The sequence below is a fragment of the Amphibalanus amphitrite genome, unplaced genomic scaffold (genome assembly GCF_019059575.1).
Source record: "Amphibalanus amphitrite isolate SeventyFive unplaced genomic scaffold, NRLGWU_Aamphi_draft 000113F_arrow, whole genome shotgun sequence".
In the NCBI taxonomy this organism is placed as follows: Eukaryota; Metazoa; Arthropoda; class Thecostraca; order Balanomorpha; family Balanidae; genus Amphibalanus; species Amphibalanus amphitrite.
The window spans coordinates 861,988-889,235 of record NW_024881608.1 but is presented as its reverse complement, the minus strand read 5'-3'; the positions used below and the strand labels follow the sequence as shown (position 1 = coordinate 889,235).

Sequence of the window (27,248 nt, the reverse complement as noted above, 5' to 3'; positions counted from 1 at the left end):
ACTGCTGTATTAAACAGCAAGTACGAACCAACAATATGCATTGTTCTGCCACGGCTTTCCACCCTGTGTGCGATGTGCATAACACCTCCCGGCGTCCTTCCATGTGGCCGTCACGACCTCTCGGCTCTCCCGGCGCCGTATATACGCCGTCTCTGACACACGCCGGCGGCCCAGGGACGTTTATTTATTTACCGGTCGCGGCACGGCCGGCAGCGCGGCAGTGGTGTCTGGTCGCGGGCACCGGGCGACCGTCGGAGTCCCTCTCGGGGTACGGCGGAGAGGTTACATCGATAGGAGCTATCACTTGCCACTCGCCAGACGCCGAGAGCCGAGAGCAGACATACCAGAGTGGAGCTCGAACAGGAACTGAGACAGAGAGGTGGGACGGGCACAGCAGCGAGGTGGAAAGAGTAAAAATGAACCCAAAGAGCTGGAAAGGCAGAGGTACGAGTGACGGTCACACGGTGTGACCGTAAACAGTAAACGTCACACTGACTCAGCAGTCGACAACTGCGAACTCGGTTTATTTGGATCTCTGAAGGCTCACGCAGAGCCGCATATACAGGATGACAGGATGAGTATGATCAAGCCCGGCAGGAGTTGACAGAAACGCGGCGGCGTTTACCGCATCCAGCGGGGATCTAGCACCTCCACGATCCACCACCAGCGCCGTCAGGTCATTTACTAGCACCTCTAAGATCAGTGAGGCCATGAGCGGCATATCATCCTAATATACACAGCCAAATATTCGCGCAGCTCGCACAGGCCACAGGTGTGCCGCTCTGTGGACTGGGGAATCTCGTCTCCTCTCTGAAGAGGCAGAGAGGAGGGCCTCGTCCCTGAAGAGCCCCGCCTCCTCTCCGCCGTCCCGTCAGTTCTCTGCCGTCCCTCCTTCTCCTCCGCTCTCCGTCTCCCTCCGTTCGGTCGCTGATCTGGGAGCGGTCGCGCACACCCAGGTGCCACGGCGGCGTCGTCCCGCAGGTAATGTACACAGAGGCGGCCGCCAGCGCCGCGCCAACGCCCACCGTAAACAGAGGAAGTCACGTGGCCGGCCGCCGCCGAGTTTTTAACGGCCGTGCGAAAACGTGCCCCGCGGCCCAGTCAGGTGGGGCGCACGTGAACCGCACGGACCGCACGGCGCCGCACCCGGGGCACGTGCAACACGTATCAAAACGTGCGGGGCTCGGTCGGAGTACAGCAGGTGCTGTGGCGAAACGACAGCTAGAGCATATATTTTGTTCGCGATCAGCATGGGAAAACTGTCGAACAGAATCATGAGTAAAGGAAGCCTTGAGAAACTTTAACCTTTAGACATGCATGATGTCTTCAAGAACATTCACATTTTCCATCCACCGTCGCTGGGCTGTTAAGTAATGTCCAAACGACCCTTGCGGTTCTCTGGTCGTACCAAGGCGTCGTTTATCGGTCACAGCTCGGCCGAGCGGCCACAAAGAGTCTCTGGGCACGAGATCCGCGAACGGTCAGCGCTGGGACGCGCGGTCCACCCCGGTCACTGGGGTCGGCCGGCCCTTTGGGAGCTGTGAGGAACGCCGCGCTTCTGGGCATCGTGAGTCACCTCGTGTGCTGTGACCAGCGGCACTAACTCGCCATCCCTGTCTGACTGCGACTGCGACTGCCTGTCTGCCTGCCAGCCTGGCTGGGTGGCTAATTGTCGTATTTGCCGTGCCGCCACCGTCGCCGACCGTTGCCCACAGACTACACCTGACCGTCTCTGAACACCTTCACCGGTCACCGGGTACTCGTATATGACCAGTCAGCAGTGCCACAGCCCCGAGACGGACCGCGACGGGTCAGGTCAGGTCGGACCGTCCAGGTCACGAAACTGCTGACACGCACTCTTTCGTGACCATATCACGGTCACGGCTTGACCGCCTGTCTGAATCAGACTTCTTGTCCGTCCGCCCGACAATGACTTCGGTACTGTGTTGTGACGCGCTGCCTCTCCCGGCAGCTTTGTGTCGACATCGTTTAGAGTCGCGCCGGCCCCGCCGTCCGGTGAGGAATGGACGACCTGGGTCAACAGTGCTGGTCGGAATGTTTTGTGAGGACACCGGATGGGATAAGCCTCCTCACGCCGCGCCAGCCCGCCGCCGCCGCGTGGACAAAGAGTTTTTGTTGCTCCTGGCTGGTCGCGCTGAGAGAAGCAGGTAGACAGCTGCCGGTTTAGGGAAAGGGGCTCAGACTGGATGGGATGAGCGCAGCTTGAGCTGATGGTCATGACGGGAGAGGCAGGAGCATATAATCCGTCACGACGATATTGAAATATTGGAACCTCACGCACGAAAACGAGACAGGAAACGAGGCAAAGAAAGGGGTATACAAGAAAAGATGGCACGAATGGGACGATTCAGAGGCACAGAAACGCGCGCAAACGATGGCAAGGCGGAAACGGGATCATGACACAGAAAAGGACGGGAGAGAAAAAGGACAACATGGTACGATGACGCATGGGGACAGGATAGACGTGAACAGAGATCGGTGCACGGCTGGGACTGGTCCGAACCGGACAGGACAGGGACAGTGCTGGGACAGTGCCGAACCGGACGGGACAGGGGAGCGTGACAGGGGACGGGGAGCTCCCCGTGCCGCCGCCAGTGCAGCTGCCCTCCACGGTAACCGGCTGGCCTCGTCCCCTTTCGCGGCGGAGCGGCACCGGCCGGCGACTGTGGCCGACAGGATTTGCGCCGCCGATCACAGATGCAGCCGTGATTGTGACTCGATACGGCACTGATCGGCCATAAAACAACAGATCCTGTTTGCCTCGGCGGTATCAGCCATACGGCACGCGAGTCCAGTTCATTATCATTCGCCGTGCTTGTTTGTTGACTTTTATTCTTGCTTAATCTCATCACATGTGGCTATTGAGGTCGCTCTGTATGAGCAACAAAGCTGCTGTCAGCGGGAACCCAGAAACGCCAATCTCCTCCCAATCCCGGTCTGTCGGACTGTCACCGGCGCTAATCCAAACTCGTCACTCTGCTGGGCGCGTCTCCTGGCCCCGCGCTCCAGTCGGCGCCTCCGACAGAGCTCCCATCTCAGCAGACACCTATCGCCTCCCCGGGGACACCCGGAGGCCCGACTCGGCCGGCGCTGACAGTGACGCGTTTTCAGAGCCCGTCGCTGCCGTCGTCGCCGTCGTCACAGACGCGTCGTCGCCGTCGCCGCCGGCTGACAGAGGCTCGTCTCTGGAGGCAGCTCCAGGCGTTTTCTGACGCGCCGAGGCGTTTCAGGAGAGTGGGACAGGCCGACCGCTCCGGGCAGTCGTTCAAAGGCAACACGCGCCGCGCGTGGCGGCGACGGATGCGCAAACACCCGTCGGGCCGACCTGCCTTCTGTCGAGCCGTCTCCGTCGACAGGGTGGGGCGGAGCGGCCGCAAAATTGGCCGCCGGCGCGGTGTCAGGTCACAGCCCCCGCGGCGGCGCGCCTCGTGCCCGACGGCACCCACAGCGAGGGAGACACTGACCCCGGTTCAGACAGAAGTGAGGCACGTGCCCCAGTGGCGCGACACGACGGGTGCATTTCGGGTGTAAGGCAGTCATGACCTGCCAGGAAACGCGAAACTATTGACAATGTTCTGAGATAGCCGGCAATGTGTTGAGGATGCCGTACGAACATATTTTTGGATCGCGATTGAGATATTTTCGACGCTCATTTTCAGCATCGGAATACATACCACTATCCCCGCCATACTACCAGTCGAACTCCAAAGATCATATCTGAAACTGAGCCTTCAGCCGAATCTCTGCTAGATAGCCACGTCGCACGACTTCATCTACAAACCACTTACCGACGGCACGAGCAGTTTCTTGATCTCGTCGACGGCCCGCTGCAGCTTGGCCGCCGCCCGATTCTCCGAGTCTTCCACCGTGATGAGAACGTGCAGCTCATCGCTCAGGTGCTCCCAGTTGGGCTTGCCCCGGTTCTGCTCCTCCTGAAAGCGGCCAAACAATGCGTCAGACAGCCGTGCTAAAACGATGACACGGTGCGTTAACCTCTATCACGACCAGGCATCGTCCACACGACCCACACCCAGCGCGCGGAGGCAATCAGTTCTCGCCACCGAACATGCCACACAATGTTGCCATTAGGGGAGGGATTTTCAGCCACAAAAACGGCGCTCACCAATGGGTCGAGCGCGGACAAAAAGCGTCCGTTCTGAGGACGTGGGCGGGACAAAACAGACGGCGCTGCGCCGGCAGGTACAGCTCCGCTGCCGGATACGGACAGTTGCCAGGGCGGGGACGACAGGGGAAGTGGGCCATGAGGATATCTCACTCACTCGACACGGGGACACGAAGCAAAGGGGGACGCTTTCTTGTTGGGTCAAGGAGAAAAACAGCTGTCAAGACGACACAGATCACAGAAAGGAAGACGCACTTTTGTCGCCTATAAGTCCGGCTAACAAGTCAAGCGACGATGTCAGTAAGTGCATAGCGCGCACGCTGAGACATTTCAACACTGGAATGAGAGAAGACATCACAATCTTTACGATCACGCGAGTCACGACCCACGACCAGAGTCTCCGGCGTGTCACGCCCGCACGCAGAGCGGCGCAATCCCCTATCATTCGACGCATACCGGTCATATTTCACCCCTATCGCACGCAGTGACTGTAACCCGTTCCCTCAGCACCCAGCGTTCCACCCGTCGTGTGCGTCCATCCGCGGCGTACCGGGCCAACCCGGTTCCCACGTCAGGAGTCGACACACCGTCACCTCATCACGGAGAACACCGGTGACATCGGAACACGGCAACAGAGGAAAACAACAGCTCACGGGAGGGATGCGCTCCCACGACGGCACTGGGGATGGAGTCGGGCGAGTCAAAAGACAGGAGTGTGAGGGGGTAATTGAAGTGGGAGGAGTCCTCCAATAGACCACGATTGGATTCATGCAAATCCCGCATCTCCACAACAGATGACGCAATTTGTGCTTCAGTTTAATTAGACTTGCATTTTCAGATGACGTGTGAAACCTCTATACTTTATTGTAATGAGCATACCAAAGCGTAGCACAGCTTCATTGAATATGCATACCATAACTCCCATGAAAACATGTCACCTTTCTTCTGATACCCAAGGTCGAGCAGACCTGTTCTTGTCTCTCAGCCCGGCGGGGCACGGAGCCAACAAACGAATAAAATGCCCACCACTGCAGCGTCTCAGGAAGTCAAATATTTGTCTCCTGTCCCGAACAAACTCTGGCCGGAAGCGGTCGCGACGGCGGCGAATTCCCGACGAGGCTCGCCGCCGCGGCACTAATAAGAAGTATCTTTGGCGCGGCGTTTTATGGGTGGTGCTCTCGCCCCGTGATGGGTCACACCCGGGTCGTTAGGCAGAACCAGCGACACCAGCTGTCACCGCGCCGCCGAGAGAGCCACTTCAAAGGCAGCGGCCGGCCGCGGCTCGACAGGGCGAGTCGACATAAAGTCACCGCAGGGTCACCGCTGGGTCATCACTGGGCTGCCGTCACATCAGCTTCGGCTCACCGTTATGGAGTTATCAGGCCAACTTTGGGTCGTGCTGGGCCCCGAGCTGACTGACTGCTGCTGGACGGGTTTTGCCGGTCACCATGTGCGGCGGCAGAGACAGGCGGTGAGGTATGTGAGTACCTACTGCGCCCGCACGAGCGGTGAAGGGGTGAGGAGGTCAAAGGGTACGATTGACAAGAGAATATGACATGACCTGAATTGGATCGGGTTCGAAAGCTGATTGTGAGCGGACTAAAAAAAAGGCGTTTAAAAGAAAGGAGAGGTTAGGATGGTGAGAAAGGTTACAAACGAGATTAGCTATAGATGAGGTCAACTGCTGACAAAAAGTGGGCGGATTAAGGAAATAGGGAGGATAGATGCAGATAGAGAAATAATCGAGAGGTAATCGCGAGATGATCAAAAACTGATCGACAGCTGATCGAGATCTGATCCAGAGGAGAGCTGATCGGCGTTGGATCGAGAGCTGATCGGCGTTGGACCGAGAGCTGATCAGCGTTGGATCGCGAGTGCCCCAGCAGCGATGACGGGCCATAACGTGTTCGGCCGGGTCCGCAGCACGATCAGAGGGTGAGTTCGTGATGCCGCGCCCGCCATTCCTGCGGCCCTATCTGCGATCTCCGCTGTCGCCGACGCTGTTTGCAGGTGTTTGATGCTAATTACGCGGCACCTGACCACTGGAGCTCATGTTTGTTGCCACGTCCAGAGTGCAACTGAGAGAGGAGTCAGACGCAGACTGTGAGCCAGGAGGCCGTGTCATGAGGGAATATCTCCAGAGCAGATCAGCTTTCAAAACAGAGACATTCCTTTACCACTAGTTTGAGCTATTAGTAAAGTAAGCTTGGTCTGCGCTGGGTCTGCGATACTTGCAGCAGGATCTGAGCGTATGCCGCAGGTAGACGGTTCAGGGCAAATGTTTCACCCGAATTGCCGCTAACCCCAAGGAATGAGCCTGGGCGCCCAAAGTAACAACCGGGCCCGCCCTGGTGGGAAGTCACGAGCTGGGAGAGCCAGGGCTAGCGAGATGCGTCGTCACGCTCTCGAGTGTGACGGTTGGTCATGCAGCGTCACGTTACGTTTCTGTTACTGCGTCGGTTGGCTCAGGGCCGACACTGAGACGGCGCCCGTCTGCGGCAGGTCGAACCTCGGCAGGTCGAAACTCGGGAGGTCGAAGCTCGGGAGGTCGAAACTCGGGAGGTCGAAGCTCGGGAGGTCGAAACTCGGGAGGCCGAAACTCGGGAGGTCGAACCTCGGGAGGTCGAACCTCGGGCACCGGCGGCAGGAATACGGGTATTACAGAGCTCAGGAAGCCGCTCGGAACATGAAACAAGGACTAGCATCATCTAGACCGGGCCGAGTTTCACTTCCACTCAATGCCGTCCGATGAGACCTCCCATCACCTGTCTCAATCCCCAGCGTCACCACTGCGCTCACCTCACCTCACCGCATCCCACCTTATCTCACCGGCGCTCACTGCACCTCTCACCAGCCTTGGTTCGACTGAAGTCACCATCGAAACCATCCATGAAGTCACATCTCACTCTCTACACCTCGGGCAGCTCAACCGCAGGACAAGCGTGCTGGAGTCACCCATCTATTAAGTGCGGATAATTCATCAGTGCAGTTCAGTTGTGTTGTGTTGTGTCCATCAGTAATCACTGACTTAGCGACTTTCCGCGTCCGCTGCACTGCCGCCCGTGGAGCACAAGCCTTCATTGTCATGCATTGTCGTCCTCCCTCACCCGATGTCCCGTCATCATTCTGCCGTCATCATTCCGTCATGCACAGCTCCGGAGACCGCACCTGACGCGTCCCGGCTCCCGGCCCGGCGACGCCGAGTCGACTCAGGTCGAGCCGCCGCGAGGTCGGCCGGTTTACCATTCCGCCGCCACCGCAGCAGCAAGCCGTCGGGTCCTCGTCGGCGAGCGGCACTGGTCCAGCCAGTCGGCGAGCCGGCAGTCAGGGACGACAGTCCACGGGGCGGACCGTCACTAACGCCAGTATATCGTCCCATCGGCGGGCTGAGTAGCGTGGCGCCACTGGCCAGCACGTCCTGGCTGCATTTCCTTGTGGGTATTATACAACACCGGGCCGCCATTCTGATGCGAGCGGAGTCGGGGTTGAGTGGATGCAAACAACGTGATGTCTGACCGACCGAGCGGCTGGATGATGACAAAGATGCCGTCTTCTATCCTCTGACGTTCCGCGCGACCTCCTGCGACCCCTGTGACCTCCCCTGTGACCCCGCTGACCCCCTGGTGACCCGGCGCCCGGTCCTCGTTCCGCGCCATCAGCGCTCCATCGGCTCCCGACCGGCGCCCTTTCAGCGCCCGTCTGTGGCGGGAATGCCGCACGCGGCGCACCATGCAAATGAGCCGCTCAGTTTCCACGCCGGTCACGTGTCGCCGCGGCGGTAACACAGGCCCGGTCACGTGTCCTGTCGGCGGTAACACAGGCTCGGTACGCCACCGCACGACCAGGTCGGACCCGGGACACCGTCGCTGCTCTCGCTGGCTGTTGGAGCTGGAGGACTGGTTGGGTTGTTGGGGGCTGTTAGGGTTAGCTGAGGAGGGTGGGGAGTCAGATTGGATTGGAGCTTTGTGTGTGTCTTGCATCTTTTATCTATAGAAAGGATTTCATCTCACAACGTTTTCATTTCATCGTGCGCTTTTCAGCTGAATGACTCCGAGTTGGACGTATCTTTCAGTGTCCAGTATCCCGTCACGCAGAGACGCCAGAAGTCACAGAGATCCCTAGTAAGTGAGCCGGAACGCTGCCGGCCGGACGGGGCCCACAAAAACCGCTCCGGTCCCGGCAGTTATTCACACCCTCATTAGACGTGTGACGCGCGCCGCGCCGTGCCGCTCGGCCCTAAAACGTCGCGTGGCCACTAATAATGACGTGAAAGCGGACCGAGCCGGCCGGCCGATCAGGGTGACCGAGCTGAGCGGATAGCCATCAGCTGATCGGGCCGAGCGATACGCGATCAGCTGATCAGGAGATCGGAGAGATATCAGTATGGCCGGGAAGGGAGAGCAAAGGGGTACGTACGGACTTGATGCAGCTGCACAAACGGCACATTACTAAGTGATGAAATTACCTACTAAGAAAGCTACTCTGAAAGCTTTCCAAAAAGCTACTCAGAAATCTGACTCAAAGTACCCGAGGAGCTGTTCACCATATCCAACAAGCTGCCCGGACCAGCCGCAGGGATAAGACTCCCAGCGGGTCGGCGGGCGCGCCTGCCGCATACAGCGGGAGCCGCGGCCGGGGATTAGGCCGTTCCGGTTTTCAGGAGCAATTACCGCCGACGGACAGGTTTGTGATGCCGACTGGAGAGATTCCGCCAGACCGGCGGCCGTCACCAGATCCCATCAGACTCGAGCATAAAAGCCAGCCGCCTTTGTTGACACAGGCAAATGGCAAAACGACCACCGGCATAGCAAACGGCATTGGAACGGAGTGGAGTTAGAAGGAACAAATCAGCTCCGGATTCCTGCCGATCGGCCGCCGTCAATCTCAGTTGATCACTGATATCAGTCAAAGGCATTGTGGCAGATCGCGGCATCCACATGTGCGCCGCGGTATCCACAATACCGCCGCGGTGGTCGCCCTCCCCGGCCGCTCGGTCCAGGCAGGAGCCTCTGAGGGCAGCTCTATGCTGAGAGGCTCGGTGTCCGCGCCGCGCCGATCTCGGCCCGCGATCTGCTGCGGTTGGGGACACGTGCCGCTGCGGCGGTCACGCCGGCTCGGTCTGATGATGACAGCGGCCGCGCGGGCCCGACTGGACCGGCCGCCGCACACCGTCCCCACGGACGTGACCGAAAGGTAAGGTGACTGCGCCGACCGCGCGCCGGCGCCGACGGGGGCGGCAGGGGTTGCAAAACGTCCACCGTCGCCGCCAGCGTGTCCGCTCAACTGTGACGATCTCTCTGTTGGGTGCGGGGCGGGGAGGGCCGGCCCGTATCGGTCTCCCAATGTTGTTTCTCCGGGTTTAACCACCACTCAGCAACTGACGGTGCCGAACCGCCCCTCCACCAGTGCGGCGGCATAGAGCTGCACCAGTACCGCACAACAGGCGCACCAACAGCACCAATGGAGCACCAGCCGCGGTTCCTCTAGCGCTAGCCGCCGTTCCTCCAGCACCAGGGCCGGCGCCGTCGGCGGCGAGGACGGCGGCGCGGTTTCTCTGCACGTCCGCTGCGGTTCGCCACTCGGTATGCGGCCGACGGGACGTCACGCCACTCCAGGTGTTCTGTTTATTTAGGTTCGCGGCGCCCGCCGAGCCGCGCTGTGCTGAGCCGAGCTCGGGGCGCCCGCCGCTGTCGCCGCACAAAGGCCGGCCGGGAGAGCTGCCGGGTCCGCGCTGCCATTCAGCGTGAGCCCGCGGTATGCGGCAATGGTGAGCGACAGCGCGGCGCGGAGCCGGCGATCGCGGCGCATCAGGACGCACACTGACGCACCGCCGGATCCGCCGGCCGAGCGGCCGTCCAGCGACAGTCGGCCGGCCGATCGGCCACCAGATAGGCCCAAATCATCTCTCACAATTGACAAAGTCGGTCGTACGCCGATAATGATCTCGGAAAGCGGTCGATTAGGGCCGGCGCCGGCCGTCGACTCTGCGGGCGGGCCGCGCTCGGCTCCGGCGGCGACCCCACAGCGGCACACGCGACCTGTTACCCACCGACAAATGGGGTCACGACCCCGGTAGGTCACGGTCTGACCCCTGGTGACCTGGCGGGGCGCCGGACAAGCGACGGGCCATTAGAAGATTGTGTGGTTCAGGCTCAGGCCGTACAGAGCTGCGGTACCGTACTGGAACCCAGCAACGGACCGAGTTCTCACACGGAACGGCTTCAAGGCTGTCTGGGACTCTGGCCTATGAGCTACTCTCAAGGTTGCAGGCATGTGAAGCATTCCCATGCTCATGAGAAAATAGTAGAGTAGATTATGACGTACAACTCGGCCGTAATATCTAACGCGTACACGAGCGGAAATCACTGAATGACAGCACATGATGAAGCGATAGAATCATTTATAGAAATGCCTCATCATCTTAGTCTCCAAGCACATGAGCTTCCCTGCGCCTCGTGCCTCATACAAAGCTGCACGATCGGTCAGCCGTGAGTCAGCAGTGGCCGACGCGCCTCTATCGCCGGGTGTGCCCTGGCCTCTGAGCGGGCGGGCTGACCTCGTGTTGCCAGGACCCTCCGGGGGCACGGTCGGCTCCGGCGGCCGATACGGAGCCCGTGCAGACGCCCCCGGCAGACCGGGCCCTGGCGGACCGGTCCACCCGTATCGCCGGCCGTCGCAGTCAGCTGAGCGGCCGCCGGCAGTCCGCCGGTCTTTTGTTTTGTTTTGTTGGGTTAGGCCCTTTCGGTCGACAAGACCATTGCAGAGCCGGAAGGATGACAGGAATTAGGGGGAGACATTGGTCTGGGCAGGCACCCTAGTGAGTCGCCGGGGCTGAGCCCGTCCAGAGAACAGGCCACCCAGCCCCAAGGCACTCACTGCACCCGGCTACGGGGTGCGCTCCCTCGGGAGCAGCGGTGCCGCTCCAAGGGAGCAGCCCGCATGAGATAAAGTTGCCTGTCCAGCCCGGAGCGAGGTTGCGGCGTGGAGGAGAAGGACTTCTGTATCCTGAGGATAGAAGCACGCAACGGTGTCCGCCCGCCGCCGGTCAATCCGTCCCAGTCCAGTCCATCAGTCACGTACGGACTGCTCTCCCAGACAGTCGGCTTTCGCCCGTCTCCCGCGGCGGGGGCGCACTGACCGCGAGTTCAGTCCGCGGGGCTGATACAGCCGAGTCCCGGCATACATACATGCATGCACAGGCGTTTGGCGCATTGATGTGAAAGCGGTTTATGCCACAAGCGTAGCTGTTCAGTTCAAACGGGAATTGCATATCACTTTCGCAAGTTTGAACGTTCCGACCACACCACTCAGACTCGAAGTATAAGCCAGACGTTTGATCCGACTCGGTGCTGCTCACACGACCGTAGAATTTCAGGCATTCTCGTCGACTCTCGACTATTTCGGCATCTCTCGCCCTCCTGGCTGACTCTGGGAGGTCTCTTCTCGGCGCAGGGGTTCCGCTCTCCCTGCGGCGCGGGGTTGTTCCTCTGACTCCCTCCGCGGGAGACGGACACACCTGGCGGCGCACATCACCGCCCGCGCCTCCAGCCCCGTCAGCTCCATCAGCACACGTCGCACGTCGACAGTCGACTCAGATTTCTTCGGACGTTCCTCGGCGGCCGGCCACGTGGCGAGGTGTCACTCGCTGGACCTCAGACACCATGTCAGCGCCGCTCCAGGCGCCCGCCGGCACCGCACGCCGCGCCCGTTTTAGAGGCGGGCGGTTCGGGCCGTTCGAGCGGCCGCGCGGGAGGAGGAGCGGTTATATAGGCGCGGGCGGCCGTTGAAGCTGGCGGGTATGACTGTAACGGGCAGCAACAGTCGGGGTGTCGATCGGCCGAGAGGTGAGGTGCGGGGGTGCGGCGACTGTGAGGTGAGTAAGGTGTGGTGAGGTGAGCGGGGTAAAGTCAAGTGAGCAGGGCCTGAAGCGTCCTCACCCGCAGCGACGCCGATGTTCTGACCCTATTTCAATTTTCAGAAATGACATTTCTGATCGCGTGCGCGTGCTGTATAACTGCCCGAACAAGGAAAAATCAGTTCCGAGCAGCGCTGCCGTCCAGGAAAGTGCGCAGTGTCGTCCTTGCTGTCAAAAATGTCGTGCGCCTAGTGTATCAGAGAACGCTTACCTTTTTCTTATCCCTCATGGAGCCGCGGCCGCGCACCATGATTTTACAGCCGGTCTCCTGTTCGAGCTGCTTGGCCGTCATGCCCCGCGGGCCCAGGATGCGGCCCACAAAGTTGAACTGCAACAGAGACAGAGAGCAGACATTAGACACCGCAGAGGAATGCACACGTCACACACGCTCGACACAACACATTGCACGCGGGGACGTGACAGTACGCGTGCGCAATCGATGATTAAGCGGCGTGCGGAGCGCGGCGAGGGCTCAGAGGCACGGCGGCACGCGACCCTCGTCCGCGGCTCATCAGTAACCGGATACGGGTGACCGATGGCACGGGCCGGCACGTGGCGGCACGTGGCGCCACGGGGTGGCCCACCACGGGCGGCACGCGGGCTCTGATGGACTACATACAAAAGGCAAAGCGAAGACGGGGAGGGCGGATAATACCGGTTTTCTAGGCGACGCTGGAAGCGCGGCGGTCGGAGGCCGGTGGACGGCGATCGACAGGGAGATATCACCGCCGCCGCCGTCGCCGCTCCTCCACCGGGGACCAGTATTGTCAGCCGGAGACCTAAGACCGGCCTCGCGACTCTGCACCGTGCAGAAAGCACACACTCCGGCAGGTCCGTGCAACAAACGGCGAGCACCCGTCCCCGCCCGAGTCAACACCGGTTCAGCGACTCCCTGAGTCATTGACTCGGCGGCGGCGGGTTTCCGCCCTGACATCACCGAGTCGTCGCTTATGTCACCGAGTCGTGAGCGAGTCAGGAGTCATGGTGGCGGGTGGAGAGAAGCGAGACGCGGCGAGCGAGAGACCCTGCGGGGGACGAGCCGCGTAGAATCGTAAGCGAGCGCCCAGCCGCGGTCGCTCGCGTTCCCTGACAGTGAGTCGTGCTCGGAATATGTGAGGTGCCGGCGCAGCAGGCGGATCCAGGTCGAACGCTGACCCTTATCCAGTGGGGCCCGTGTCGAGCCCCTGCACTCACACTCAGATCAAACACAGAGCCAGAGAACCTCACCCCGTCTGTGAAGCCCCAGTCCTGATCAAACACGTCGGAACTTCACCTGACTCACCATTCACCTGAATTACTGACTCTTCGTCGCGTCGATTTACTGAGAATCGCGACTCACAACCTGCATAATCTTATGATCCAGCGTCATTTCATCCAGCCACGCAAAGCTCAGACGACCATCAGCACAGAAGCAGCCGCCTGTCACCTCCGCTACTTCGCCACATCAGACGGACAAAACCTTCAAACGGCGCCGTCTCGCCGCCGAGAGGTGTGCCGGCCCCTCTCGCCGTCAGTTCTGTCATTCGCGGCGCGCCGTCCGACCTGACGACCCGCCGCCCGAGCTGTGACCTCCCGGCGTGGGTGAGCTGCCCCTGTGACGTCACACACGAGCTGACACAGCTCCGCACGGCGCGGCGCCGCGGCGCCGGCGCATCGTTTGTCATCTGGACAGGGCGGCGGCGGCGGCGGCGGCGTTTATGAGCGGCGAGACGTGGTTCAACCACCGGCGCCGCAGCGCTGCCATTCGCCTGAGCTCCTCACAATGGGTGGCAAAAAGGCAGTCGGAGGGCGCGCGAGTCGCGAGCATGGGATGCCGACTATTGTGCGCGGCTCGGCTGTTGGTCCCGGTAAGCCACCAGTGGGTGTGAGGGGTGAGGGGTGCCATGAGGTCAGCGACTGGCGCATAGAGCTGCGTGAGAACCGTTACGAACGTGGCTTACTTGTTACCAACGGCGGTAAGCTGGAGTAAGCTGGTTCGCAACATGGACCGGATGTGATCTACCTTTCTAAAGAAATAAAGAAATGATCGCAAAATTGGCTGTGATTGGTGGCTACCATACCACAATCTGTGGACCACATACGTGCTGTGCAGAACAGCATCGGGCTGCGTGTCAAATGATACCACCGATACAGGTTTAGCCAGCCATCCTGGGTAAGCACCTACCTCCGGGGGCGCCTTCTGAATCTAAATTTCCTTCGATGCCCGTCTTGGGGAATACCTCAGCCCGGAGGCCGGCTCAAATAATCGCCAATAGGCTAGTGGCGAAAAGACGCCCGGCGGAATATTGACGGAAATTCAATGCCATATTTCGAGAGGAGTGCCAATGCTGGCGGAATGCAGCGTATTACGCCGGCGGAATGGCGTTACGTCCGGCCGAAATGGCGTGACGGGTGGCCGAAATGGCGTGACGGGTGGCCGGAATGGGGTTTCTCCGGGAGGCGTCCGGCCAGACACATTCTCCGTCGAGAAGAACGCAGCCGGCGAGCGTTCACAATGATGAACGAGTGTTTACCGCGAAAGGAGGTCGCTGTTTTGAATCGCGCCGCGCTGATCAAATGCGGACGGACCTCCGTCGAAGGCGGCGGGACGGAGTCGGCGAGGGCGACGGCGGGGCAGAGCAGCGAGGGGGCAGAGACAGCGACCTTGCCGAAGACGGTAACAATGACAAGTTCTAACAGGCCGTCCGTCCTCGCGCTCCCATCTCGCCAACAAGCGGGCGCATCTAGAGGATCAGCGTCAATTGAAGACGCCTGCAGAGCGCCGGCTGTCAGCGGGTCCCGCCGGGCCAACAATCCAGGCCAGTCCAGATGCCGAGCCGTCCGGGCAGGAAATGAGCCATGGGGTGGCCGCGCCGGTCAACGCCGGCGGCCGTGCCAGACGCGGGGCTCACTGCACGGCTCGGCGCCTCCGCGACAGCCAACCGGGCGTCCCGTCACCGGCGGTCACACGGTGACGTAACTCATATCACAGACGTCTCTGGGCCAGGTCGGTGGCTGAATGACTCCCAGTTGGCACGGCAGGCCTGGACGGTGGACGGCATTCCTTGCTGGACCATACCGCGGCGGCGCGGCGCGGTCAGCAGCGCACCCATCACCGCCGCCGGCACCGCACCTTTATTGACCACCGATCATGGGCGTTCGTGGCGCTCTCGACGCTCGTGGCACAGGAGCGCCGCTCCTGGCGCATCAGTGACGAGATACGGCGCACTGCCCCGCCCGGAAGGGCTATTGATGGCCGCGTCTGCTGGGTCGCTTTCGCTGCACGGTAACGCCCGGTTTTACGGCCGAGAGCCGTTCAATGCAATTGGCCGCCGCAACGCGTGCACTCGTTTGGTGCAGGGCGGAGGGTCGGTCAGACAGCCTTGTGAGGAAGGGGCGACGGCCGCGGGGGCGGAGCGGGAAGGGCGAATCCGCGCAACTCAGGGTGGCTGAGAGGTACCCGGAAATATTCGAAGAGTTAGCCAATGAAATACCGATACAGAACCCTGAAGGGACAACGAGACGACAAGCTGAAACCAAGCTGTAAGGGATTCGATACGCTTTTCCTTTGCCCCGACAGCTCTCATGGACAAAGATAAGGTCTCCATCAGACCCGCGCTGACCTCTACAGGGTAATGCCACCCACCGAGCTCCCAAAACGGTCCGTAATAGCCCCGTCACTTCTGCGGTCGGCCGGACCGTTTCGACAAACTGACCACGAAACAAAACCAATCCTGGCAAAGACGGGGTCATGCCGGGTGACCTGTCAGGCAGTTCGACACGCCCCCAAACTGTCCGTCTTCGCCGCCGCCCGAGACTGACGAGACTGTCCGGGAGTGAAGCTCCGCCCGCGCCTGCTGCTCTGAAGACACGCCACGGATCCCCTTATATGTGATCCGTGGCCACACCATTCATTTGGAGGAGGATTTGGAGGGCCCGGTCGGGCAGTGACCAGGGGCGGGCGGCGCCCAATTAACGTCGCGCGCGGGGCCGCCGGGTCGACCCGCCCCTGTTCCGACGGTGACGCCCGCCACCAATCGGTCCATCAGAGACCCGCCCGGGCTCAGCGCCGCCGCCGCCGCCGCCGCCCAAGGCCTCCTAGCGGCTCCACCCCGCATCCGTCACATTGTCTTCCGCTTATCTAAAGAACACTATCTCTGAGCTCTGTTGTGGTCGAGGCATTGGCAGTTCAATCATTGTCAGTTTTCTCTGGGCTCGTCCAAATAGGAACCATTCTATTATTCCTAAATTAGATACAACTTTTTACACTTACACCACATCTAAGTGGCGTCAGGGAAACAGACCACCCCGTTAAAGAGCCACACGTGCCACAGAACGACCAAAATAGCACCGTCAGCGTCCACTGTTTCCGGAATCCTCGTCCACGCTCCGTCTCGCGCCGGTCGCTGTCAGCTGTCCTCAGGTGCCTGAAACGGGCCGATGACAGCCAGCCTGTCACGGACCAATGACAGGCCCGGCCCCGCGTCCGGCTAAAAGCCGCGGAACTAAAAGGCTCGACGGCGCAGCATACTGGAGCGCAACGGTTCGGTACCCGTATGGGACGGAGTGCCGAGTGCGTAACTGTACTAAATCGCCACGGAAACTGTCGTATCCGCGTCAGCTGCGGCTGCGTCGTGAGAGACGCACCGGCAGCAGTCTGGAGCAGTCGACGCGACGCAGTGGTTTCCGGTGAGGGTTCACATAGTTAGCGACGACCCAGCTCGGCGGCGCGTGGATCAAGAGAGGACACGCCGCGGGAAGTGCCGGAGCGCGGAGGTGCGTGACAGTGTGTCCCAGTGAACGGGGAGATGTGGTCACGGGCCAGCAGTGCTCGGTCACGCCGGCGGCTGGCCGATTGACACCTTGGCAGGATGGCCGAGGGGTCGCGCCGGTCGACTGAGCTGTATCGGCAGGCGCTGCACGCGCAGGGAGGAGGTGGGCGCACGCTGGCTCCCCGTGCTATTTCCGGTTCCCAAAACACTGAGCCACACTCCAGTGTGCGCCGACCGGAAATAGCAGGGGAGGAGGGTGAGAGAGAAAGCGGCGCACAGCTGAGAGACGTCCGAAGAATAATAGACGCGGGGTGGCAGTGTGCAGCGCGGAGAGAATAGCAGAGCGTCGGCCAGGCGCGGAGAATCAGGACTCGCGCGCGCGTCTGTGGCACCCGGCGCGGATTGGCACGGGAAGGTCATTAGGCTGGCTAATTGTGCCCGAGGCGCAGCGCGCGCGCGACTGGCGGCAGCCGGGATGACACCCGGGCGTGGGTGGCCAAGGACGGGCGACGCGAGAGATGGGAGAGACGGCGGCGGCGGTGGCAGGGGACGCTCGAGCCAGCACCGGTGGCAGCACCCAGGTCTCCATGCTAGAACAGGTCGACAGGGCGTAAAAATCGCTTGCATGTCGAGTACCAGCAGGTCCATCGTGCGTGCTTCAGTGCCGGTAGCAGCCTCTGCTGCCGCCGCTGCCACCGGCACCATCGTTCACCCGAGTCCGGCCAAATAGCTGCCGCTAAATGGCGCACAATGCCGGGCGATCGGCCGGCCGGACAGAAGGCACCCGTCGCCGCCGACACGCGACCCGCAAACGTGAAATGCGGGCTCACGAGCGTCGCAGCACGCCATCATTCCGTGGCCGCCCGGAAAAGCGATCGGCGGCCGGCGATTCCAGCACGGCATCGCCCGCCGAGGGGCAGCGAACGACATGCCTGGCATTCTGCACGGTACAATGGACAGGGCGGGCGGAGCGGCGCCGCCGAGTCGTCGTCAGGCCGCGGCGGGATCGCACATGACTCAGGCCGGCCGGCGGTCCATATATGGCACGGAGACGGACGGCCAGCCATGGACGGCGCGCGCTCCAACAAAGGGAATCGGCCCGGCAGTGGGCGCGCGTCTCCGTATTGGGCGATCAGACCACACACACCAGACGGGGACGATCAGCAATCGTGATAAATGGGGCGCGGTGGTTTATTAACGCCGCCGGTCGAGAGAGCGGCCCTGAACGAACACAGAGGCCAGCCGGGCGACTCTGTGGTAACTCAGGTGACTAGGAATGACTCAGAACGACTCAGGGCGACTCAGAACGAGTCGGAACCAGTCAGACTCCACGTCAGGAGATGGAGAAACAGCCAGACGGTCAGACGGGACGAAATGAGGGAGCTGTCCGACGACCCCGTCAGAGAAACGAGTCGGGCCGGCCGGTACGTGAGGGCGATTTGACGGCCGATACAGCGCCCGGCGCAATGAACCGTACATTGGGCGAGGAAGGAGGGCGCCGGCTCACCCGACGTGAGCCTCGTGACCCGCGGAGGCCCATCTCGGTCAGTCAGAAACGCCGCGGTCCGGGAGAAAGGCCGCCCATCAGCGCCCAGGAAACTCCGGCGCCGCGGTGGATGGCCAGATAACGAGATGAAAGACCGGAGCGGCGCGCAGAAGGGCGGCGGCGCCGATCTCCGACAGATACGCCCGTCTCGGAGAGACAGAGGTTAAGTGGGAGCGGCCACCTAGGCCACCTCGGCCGCCGCCGCCGGCGCGGAGGTCGGCGATCCGCCCCCGCCCCCGCCCCCGCCCGGAAGCCGCCCGGCGGACACCTGAACAAGCGCTGTCGGCTATTAATACCGAGCGCCGCCGCCGGCGGTAGCGGCCGAGGCAGATGGGTAATGTGACGTCATCGGACGGTGTGGAACGCTCAGCACGACATTGTGCCACGCGTTTTCAACACACACGGGAAGACAAAGGAGGCCGGAACAACCCGGGGCGACACCAAGACCGTGTGGAGAAACGGGACAGGAAGTCTCTCGCTCGCAACCGACGACGGCGCGACGCCCTGCCTGTCTCGCTATGAAACAATGTCTTCCCGTCCCTCCCTCTCCCCCTTACATAAGGTAGATTCAGTGTCATTTGGGAGGGAGAGAGAGCCAGAAAACGCACCCGTTCTTACGGCCGGGGAACAGCTGATGTAAACGAGCTGGTTCGTCCGCCGTACCGCGCACATGTGCGTCGGAATGGCCGACCGGCCCCTGTACCACCAGCTGGTCGGCCGGAGGTGCGTGTTGAACAACTGAGCTACACCGATTGGAGGGAGGGAGGCACATCTGGACTAGGCGCCAGTGCAGTCTGGGGTTCTGTGGTCCCTTCAGCACCGGAGACGTATGGACTAGGTCCGCTGTCACAGGCACAACCGATCGAAAGGTCATTGAATAAACAAACAGTAGAACCAAACAGCCCAACAGTCAGTTTTAGATACATCAGGGCTCTGGACTGGTATCTAAGGCAGGTATATACTACTAGGCTTCCGAACTCTGATGACATGTGTGCACACCGTACACAATGCCGCTCTCGTCAGGCCGTCACGACGAAGGAGGTCGGCTATCACGGCCGGCGTTCCACCCACGTCCGACCATTGTGCGCCGCCAGAGAAACCGATCGCAGTCGGCGCTCCTTTCTCGCCGGCCGCTCGCCATCAATAATTCAGTGGTCCGACCGCCGAATTTGGCGACGTTTCACCTGCGCGGCCGGCAGGTAGCGGTGACGACAGGCCGGTCTGGTCCGGTGACTCTCATAGCGCGGTCTCGGTGACACTGACTGAGACGGGCAACTCTGCAATGCGTAATGGGACACGTGCACCGCACACATGATCGTCCCTGAGCAGCGGTGAAGGCTGTTGAGCTCAGCGGCGCCGCGCGGGCCTCTCGGGCCGGCTCGACGACCAGCGGCCTCCGCGGCTCCCCCGACAACAGAGCCAGACCGTAAAACGGGCAGTTCGCAGCTGAGCCAGCCGCCGCGATGGCTTCTGGGCGCCATTACTGCCACTGGCACATAACAAATCGGCCCGAACCGGCCTGGACCGCCCGCGATCATCAACGGAGCCACGGGAGCACGAGAGGCGGGCCAGATCGCACCTTCGAGCGGGCATCCCGTTTATTCGGCCGATGATAGGAGAATCGTGGGGCGTTTGACCCGCGCCCGCCGTGCCCGGTCGATCCATCCGTTCGGCGGGAGGAACAACATCGCTCCGGCAGCGGGGCGGCGTGTTTTTGCAGCGATCTGTCGCCATCAGTGGCACGGCCCGGCTGGCAGCGCCATCAGCCTCGATCGAGGCGATGGATCACCGCGCGGCGACGCTGCGCAGCCGGGGACGTCCTCCCGTCGCCCCCGCCCCCGCCGCCGAGCGCACACGGCGGCTCATTTCCGATGCAACGCAGACCTGCTACAGACGACCGGGCGGCGTCTCGAAACGTCCTCCCGCCACAGAAAAGCGTCGCAGTTCTTTCTGCGCCGGTTTCGGCTCGCCTGCACGACACCGGCTGTGCGGCCGCGGCAGGGGCGGCGGCAGCGGCGGCAGCGCAGCGAACAGAGACGAATCGCTCCATTGGCGACCCCCGACTTTCACCGCTGCCGCCGCTGCTGCCGCGGCTGACTGGCGTCCTTGCAATGTCGCGGCCCGACCGCACGCACCGCTGCCGGTTCCCCTCGACCCCGGATCGGGCGGACGCCGTCGGACGGGGCGGAGCGGTCGGCGCCGTGAGCGGTGGTCCCGACAGCCGTCGTCGACGGCCGACACTATCTGCTCCCATCGGACGGGGACGGCAGGGCGGTGGCCCAACAGACGCACACGATAAGTGGATGGAAGTGGGACGACCTGCGGCGGCGCGCGGGCCGCCCGCCGGACACTAGCCGGACGCACACCTGCACGGGAAACACCTCAAAGCGGCCTCCACCGGCGGAGGAGCGCGTCCACAGTCGCCCAGCCGACCGCCGGGATCGTAACCGATCCAGAGAAGCCAAAACGGCGCCGCTGAGTCGCCGATGAGCCGCGCACGATCACGATTTGCCGATCAGATGTTCGGGCGGCGCCGCGGGCGGCCGGCGCCGCCGCCCGATGACGTCACCGTCCAGTCAGCTGACGCCGCCGCCGCCCGGGCGGTCTCTGGGCGGCGGCGAGAGAAAACGAGGAGCCGCCGGGGGAGGGAGAGGGGGAGAGCGCCGACGGGGAGAGGCGGGGGAGGCGAACGGCGAGCGTCGGTCGCGGCGCGCCTGCGCCCGTCTCTCCGCTCAGCATTCACAGAAATAGTGCGCGGTGTTGGCGGCGCGCGGCGCGCCTGTTTGGGTAGGCCGGCTGCCAGCCGTAGACGGCACGGTGGCGACGCGAGCGACCACGCCGCCGCCCACCGCACAACAGCCGCCCGGCACCTCCGCCCGCTCCGCCCGCGCCTCTTCCGCCGCGCCGCACCGGGCTGCGGCTGTTTTTGTCGTGTACCGCGCGGCGCGGCGGATCCCTGCAATGGAGCCATTAGGGAGGGCGCACGCCGCGAATACTAATCTGGGCGGTACACGGACAGACTGATCGGAGGTTGACCGCAGTCACCCAGAGGTCGTCGCTTCGTCTCTGTCTGTACTGACCGGGTTGGATTGGGGACGGACGAAGGGTCAGTTCTGTACTGTACTGTGTGGGTGCGATAAATAAATGCAATTCAGCAGGGCTAACCAGATAGATCGCCTCCTTGTTCAGCCCATGTGATACATAAATCGGCTCACTTCTCAGGTTGCGTCCGGAGCAGAAAAGAACAGCCCAACCATGAGATAAATACACCGCCGTCCCCGGTCCACGAGGCTCGCAGACGGACATACAGCCATGGGCAGACACGCCGCTTTTTGCTGTGTGTGTGCGTCGGCTCTGACAAACCCCTGGTCCGGGCGGCGTGTGACATGGACCACGCCGCCCCCGTCTCCCACAGCTGGCCGGCAGTTCCACAGCGGCCGTCTGGAGACGCTGGCCGGTCGGCCGGGCCGCGTCCTCTGGACTGTCGCGTCGGCGCGGCGGCGGGGGCGGGGCGGGGCGGCCACCCTGCATTTGCACGTGGCGCCAGCCCCCCGCAGCGAGTTGCGAAGCGGCCAGTGACCCGCTCGCCGGCCGCCGCCAAAGCCGTGTCGGTATGCATCGTGTCTCCTTCGCTCGTAACCCATCACGGAACAAACGCCTCAAACGAAGTTGAAGTGAACAATGCCGCGCCGCGAGCCCGACGCGTGACCTGTCGGAGAGCCCTTGGAGTGCAGGCTTCCTGAGGGTTACCAGCGGTTACCGGGCAGCCGAGTGGTTATGAAATGGTTTCTGATCAGACCTATCTGTAAGAATATTGATCAGACCAGGCGTTACACGAGCGCGTGTTTACATACGCTGCGGCCTAAAAATGGGACAGATTAGGAGCGTGTTCGTGGTTAAAATCAAAACAATAAAATAATTATGGAACTTAAACCAATGTTCCAGTAAAACAAAAATTAATTTAAGGAATCATAAGGGTTAAATTCCGAGTACAGCGACTTCAGTAAGTGCACAATATTTTGTACCGTGACAGCTTTATAGTCAGACCTAAAGTCACCTCTGGCTCTGAAGTGACCCGCCCTCTTCCAGGACACGGCACATCGACCTCAAATGTGGGAGCACCGGCCTCACGAAGACAAACTACCAAACGTCAGTGCGCCGGTGAAACACCATTCATTCCGCGGCGCGGCGCAGCGGCCGCCGCCCCCGCCGCCGGCGAGACAAATCTGACGCGTCGGACGCCAGTGCGCCTCGTTTGCCACCGCTGCGCCCCGAGTGTCACCGGTGCGTTACGAGCGGCGCGGTCACGGCGGCTGGGCGCGCGCCCACATTCACGGTTCGTGGTGGTTGAAAATGAGAGTATGAAGGGGTCGGCGCCGAGCTCAATAGCTTTGTGGTTCCGCCTGATTTCAGTGTGAGGTCGCAAGGACCCCACCCCGCCCAGTGATGGAGACCGCGGCGGTGGCAGGTTCACGGGGAATTTTATCGCATCGTTCACAGACGTGCTCGTTACAACGACGGGAAACCAGTGATGTAGGGCTGACCGTGCCGGACTCCTCTGCCAACCGTGCCCAGTCCGACCACGCTCTACGTTCTACATGACCGAAGACCCCCCCCCCCCCCGAACTCCATACGCCGACCCGACACCGATCACGTGACCCACGTCCTTCAGCCCTCGCGGCCGCCCGGGCGGACTGGTGAGCCAGCTGATCATATTCCGTGAGTGGATGTTGTGGCTGCGTCCCCCCCCCCCCCTTCCTACCCCGGCTCCAGCTGAGGCACTCACATCAGGGTGCTCCTTGATGGGCACGTAGACCTTCTCGGAGAGGGTGACCACCGGGCCCTGCGGCTCCGGCAGCTCCAGCGGCTGTTTGGCGATGCCATTGATTTGGAACAGGTTCGAGCGCACTTTCACGATTTCTGAAAAATGAGAGCGATTGGTGAGCATATGGCGAAAGAATAACGTCAGGCAAGGTAAACAGAAGGCTGTAATGTAGGTAATAATTAGAAGTATAAACATTGCACAGCACGATCTTAGCTGTACTTTCTCATAGCTCTGAGTGGTAAGGTTATATGCAAATGATATCGCACGGTCGATCGGTTTCGAAAGGGAGCAGTGACATCTGCGCTTTCCAGACCATATTTTAGCGACTGTATGGGAAGTCCGCGCTGTGGAGCAAGCAGTCCGGGTTCACCCAGTCTAGCGGGGCGACCTGACCACTGACCAGTCCAGAGACGATGGCGCAGCGCAGGGACCGAGGGCCGGCTCCAGTCGGCCTCTTTATCGGGCCGGCCGCGTACGGACCTAATCGCCTTACTGGAAAACGATTACGGCCGGGAATTAATGCCGCTCTGGCAGGGCGTCGGCCGCCCGCCTGCAGAGCGGCCTCTCAAACGGGCGGCTTACGGGCGCTCCGCCCTGGAGGAGAGCCGCAGAGCCGGCCAGCCGCCCCTGCCCGCGGCGGGCGGCCGACCGCCGGCGGCCGCCCCCGCCCGACCGCCGCCAATTGATCACCGTATGGCTCTGCCGACCTTGCTGCACCGCCGAATCGTTCCTGGAAATGCTCTGCCGTTCTGGCCGGGCACGAGCTGAGCGGCGGCGCGGCGCGGCCGGCCGGCCTGCCATCAGATACGGACGGTTATCTCCCACGAGATCCGGCAGCGGCAGCAGCCCAGAGGCGCTGACGGCTAGTCGAGGCGGATCGTCGCGGATACGAGCAGATCGCGATCAGCGGCAGCCGCCTGCAGTGAGGAACCCGGGGCTGCTCCAGCGGCACACGCCACGGCGTGCCGGCGCTGTGGGCGCGACCGCCCGCCGCCGACCAGCGCGAGAGGAGAAACTTGGAAAACGATCAGTGCCGGCCGGACGGATGGACCGCGCAGTGGGAGACCGGTGCCGGTCTCAGACGCGCAGAGAGGCAGGTGTGGGTCTGACCCAGCCACAGCCACTGGAGATATGTCCGCCGCGTTCCTCCGCGAGCCGCTGATTCTTCCTGGCCGAGCCATTACTCTACCGGCGTCTGAAGTAGGTGCGCTGACCGCCGCCGGCCAGTCCGCCACAGACGGAGCGCATTAGCCGCGGCGCACCGCCGGCGCAATGGGTTATAAACGAGCTGACGACTGGCCGCGCTCCCGGGGTGCAGCGCGCCGCGCCGGCCTGCACCGAGCCGGGAGGGAGGACTCGCGGCGGACCGCCCCGCACGCCCCTCACTCGTCAAAATAGCAAATAAACAAACAGCGATACGGCATGTGAGCCCGAACTGGACTGGGTCTGTGCCGCGGCCGCCAATGTAAACTGGTCAGCGAGGCGCCGTGATCGGCTGGCCGGCCACGCCGAATGAACCAATCAACGAAACAATGCAATTAGCGGCTGACAGCGGGAGAGAGCAGGGCCGCGGGTCGCTGCTAGGCGCCGATCTATTGCCGAGGCCGATCACCAGCCGAGATCGGCTCCGGCCATTGGATGGTTGTCTGTGCAGTTCCGGCTCCAGTCAGAGGTATGCCGGAGGTGAGCACTTTTTCAGCCAGCGGCGCCGTCCATGAAGGTGCTCGCGCTCACGAGGCCACGTCACGTTATGTGACGTCACGCGTCACGGGCCACGGCGGCCAGCTGACGGCGGGAGCGGCGCTGCGTGACGAGGCGTCACCGCGCGCACCCCTGGCCCGCTGACCGACCCGAGTCACGCCGAAATGTCACGATACTGAGCGTCACGTAACGGACGTCACTCCGAGATTGAATGAGGCCGAGACCGTCACGAATTCCTTCGGCGAGAGCACCTTGGTCTCATGAGCCGCCTCAGTGACCGACCCGGGTGAAGTCCAGGTCACTCTGCCGTGTCGGGGCGGGGCGCCGGTGCCGGGGGCGGTGCCGAAAGACACCACCATATCCCGCCGATACGGACCGAGACGCGCATTGTCGTCCACCGTCCGGTCCTTTCACCGTCGTTGCCGGCGTCTCGGCGCCCGTTTTCTCTGACGGTACAATATGCAGCAGGTGCCGCTCGGTCCCCGGCTTCATATCCACCTGTCTGGGCCGACTTCACCTGTCCCGGGCCACCGCTCGGGCCGCCGCGGCCGGACGTACAGAGATGGAACTTTGACAGGCGCGCTCCACAATACCGCCGAGAGTGGTCGGAGGGACAAAAAGCGGGCACATGTGTCTGTACGAAAGGGTGGAGCTCGCGCGGGAGGTTGACAGGCCAAAAGCCTCGTGTGTGGAGGCACCCTCCCGGAGAATCGTCCGTTGCAACAGCACCATCTGTGATAGTGATTCTTAGAGCGGGTGCCCTCGGGAGACATCATATATTGCAGCGAGTGGCTGTTTGGAACGCAATGTGTCACAGGGAGGGCAGATGTAATGGTTCACGTAAATATGATACGCAAAACCGCTGCAGCTTGACTTAGTAATCATAGCGGGAAATAATTTAGAGGAGTGTTAAATCTGGAAAACAAAAGGACTTGTCATAGTCAAGATCCTTGAATGGACCATGCGTTCCAGAATTTTAAGGTTTGTGGGACAATTAAACCTAATGACTGACCATACCAAATGAAAACATTTAACAGCAATTTCGGATAATAGCCACACAGGGGTGGTCATAGGAGCTAATGAGTTTAATTAGCATAAACCAAATTGGAAGGTCGCAGACCACAGCACTGTAAAACGAACACAATTAAGTCATGAACAACATCAAACAAGGCGTAAAAGTGCTGGAAGAAGCCACCACTAAATTTTAACTCAGCTGAAGGCGCATGCCATTTAAATTACATCCCAGTCATTCATGCACTATAAAGTAGCATGACAACCCTGTTACCAACGGCGAAACAGGCAAAAAATAAACACCGCCCGAAGGCCTCAGCGATACATTTTTGTATCTATCCGACGAACTCCAAGCCAAATAGTCGACACCAAGAATGCATAGCAATGTAAACACTCTAGTCAAGACACATGAATGTTACGGCTGCAAGTCTAACAAGAGCAAATGTCAATGTTAATACATACTGGTTATGTGACGTTTAAAGCTACGTCTCACTTTATTCGCAGGAAGCAGCATTGAACGTTAGCCAACTAGGATATCTTACCTTCGTCAAGCAGTCTCTCGACGTGAAGAAAAACGTTAGGAAAGGCAGCAAGCTGCTTCCGATCTTTTAGTAGTTGTGCTAGGTAGTCAGCTATGCTCTGTGTGTTGTTAGTAGATTCACCCATGATTATTAGCCTAGAGAACTACCTGCTAGTGCGACAAAGAGACTCGGAACCCAACTGACGTGCTGCCGCCGCCGCCGCCACTTCCCTTCCTTCTCCGGAGTCCGGCCTCAGTGCGCATGCGCCCGCCGCGAATGGTTGTCGCTAGAGGGCGGCCCAGGCCGGGCGGCGGGTAGCCCGTCAGCCGTCGAGCCCCCGCGCCGGCCGCGCTAGGCTCCGCCCGCCGCCGACCGGGGGCTGGCAGGGAGCCGACCAGCCGCCGAGGTCCGCAGGTAACGATACAGTGGAGAAATCACCGCCGGTATTCCATGATCGAGTCAAACTCTCCAAATGCCTCCTGCAACAGACAGAGTGGTATGTTGAGCAGACGTGGTGCATGAGTCGAGCATGCGTTGCATAACAATGACAGGGATTGGGTCGGTCGCGGGCAACTGTTCGGAGAGGACATCAGTTACCAGTAGCTCATTGACGTGGCTGTCGCATATATGAATTGTGTGATGATCTGGCGATTGATCATACAATGCCGCTGACTAGCATCAGGTCCAAAAGAGTAGCGTAGTGCCAATCGACAACGACAGCAAAACGCAACAGTTGATAGTTTGAGGGTCTCAAACTGAACTGCATAGGCAAATGGATAAATGGGTGGAGAATCGAGATACCAACGACAGATTGACACCTTACAGGAACAACAC

The 27,248-nt window shown here is 61.2% G+C and overlaps 1 protein-coding gene across 3 annotated transcripts in view; it reads right to left on the bottom strand.

Annotated features, from left to right (window-relative positions):
* Positions 1-26,646, bottom strand: part of LOC122381071 (protein held out wings-like) — a 35,276-nt gene extending 8,630 nt beyond the window's left edge. For all 3 annotated transcript variants that reach the window (XM_043364810.1, XM_043364809.1, XM_043364811.1), the window contains exons 1-4: positions 26,436-26,646; positions 23,143-23,276; positions 12,271-12,387; positions 3,810-3,953 (exon numbers count right to left, since the gene is read on the bottom strand). In XM_043364810.1, coding sequence (XP_043220745.1) covers positions 3,810-3,953; positions 12,271-12,387; positions 23,143-23,276; positions 26,436-26,559 — 519 coding nt within the window. In that variant the 5' untranslated portion in view covers positions 26,560-26,646. The remainder of the gene's footprint in view (positions 1-3,809; positions 3,954-12,270; positions 12,388-23,142; positions 23,277-26,435) is intronic.
* Positions 26,647-27,248: the final 602 nt, after the last annotated feature.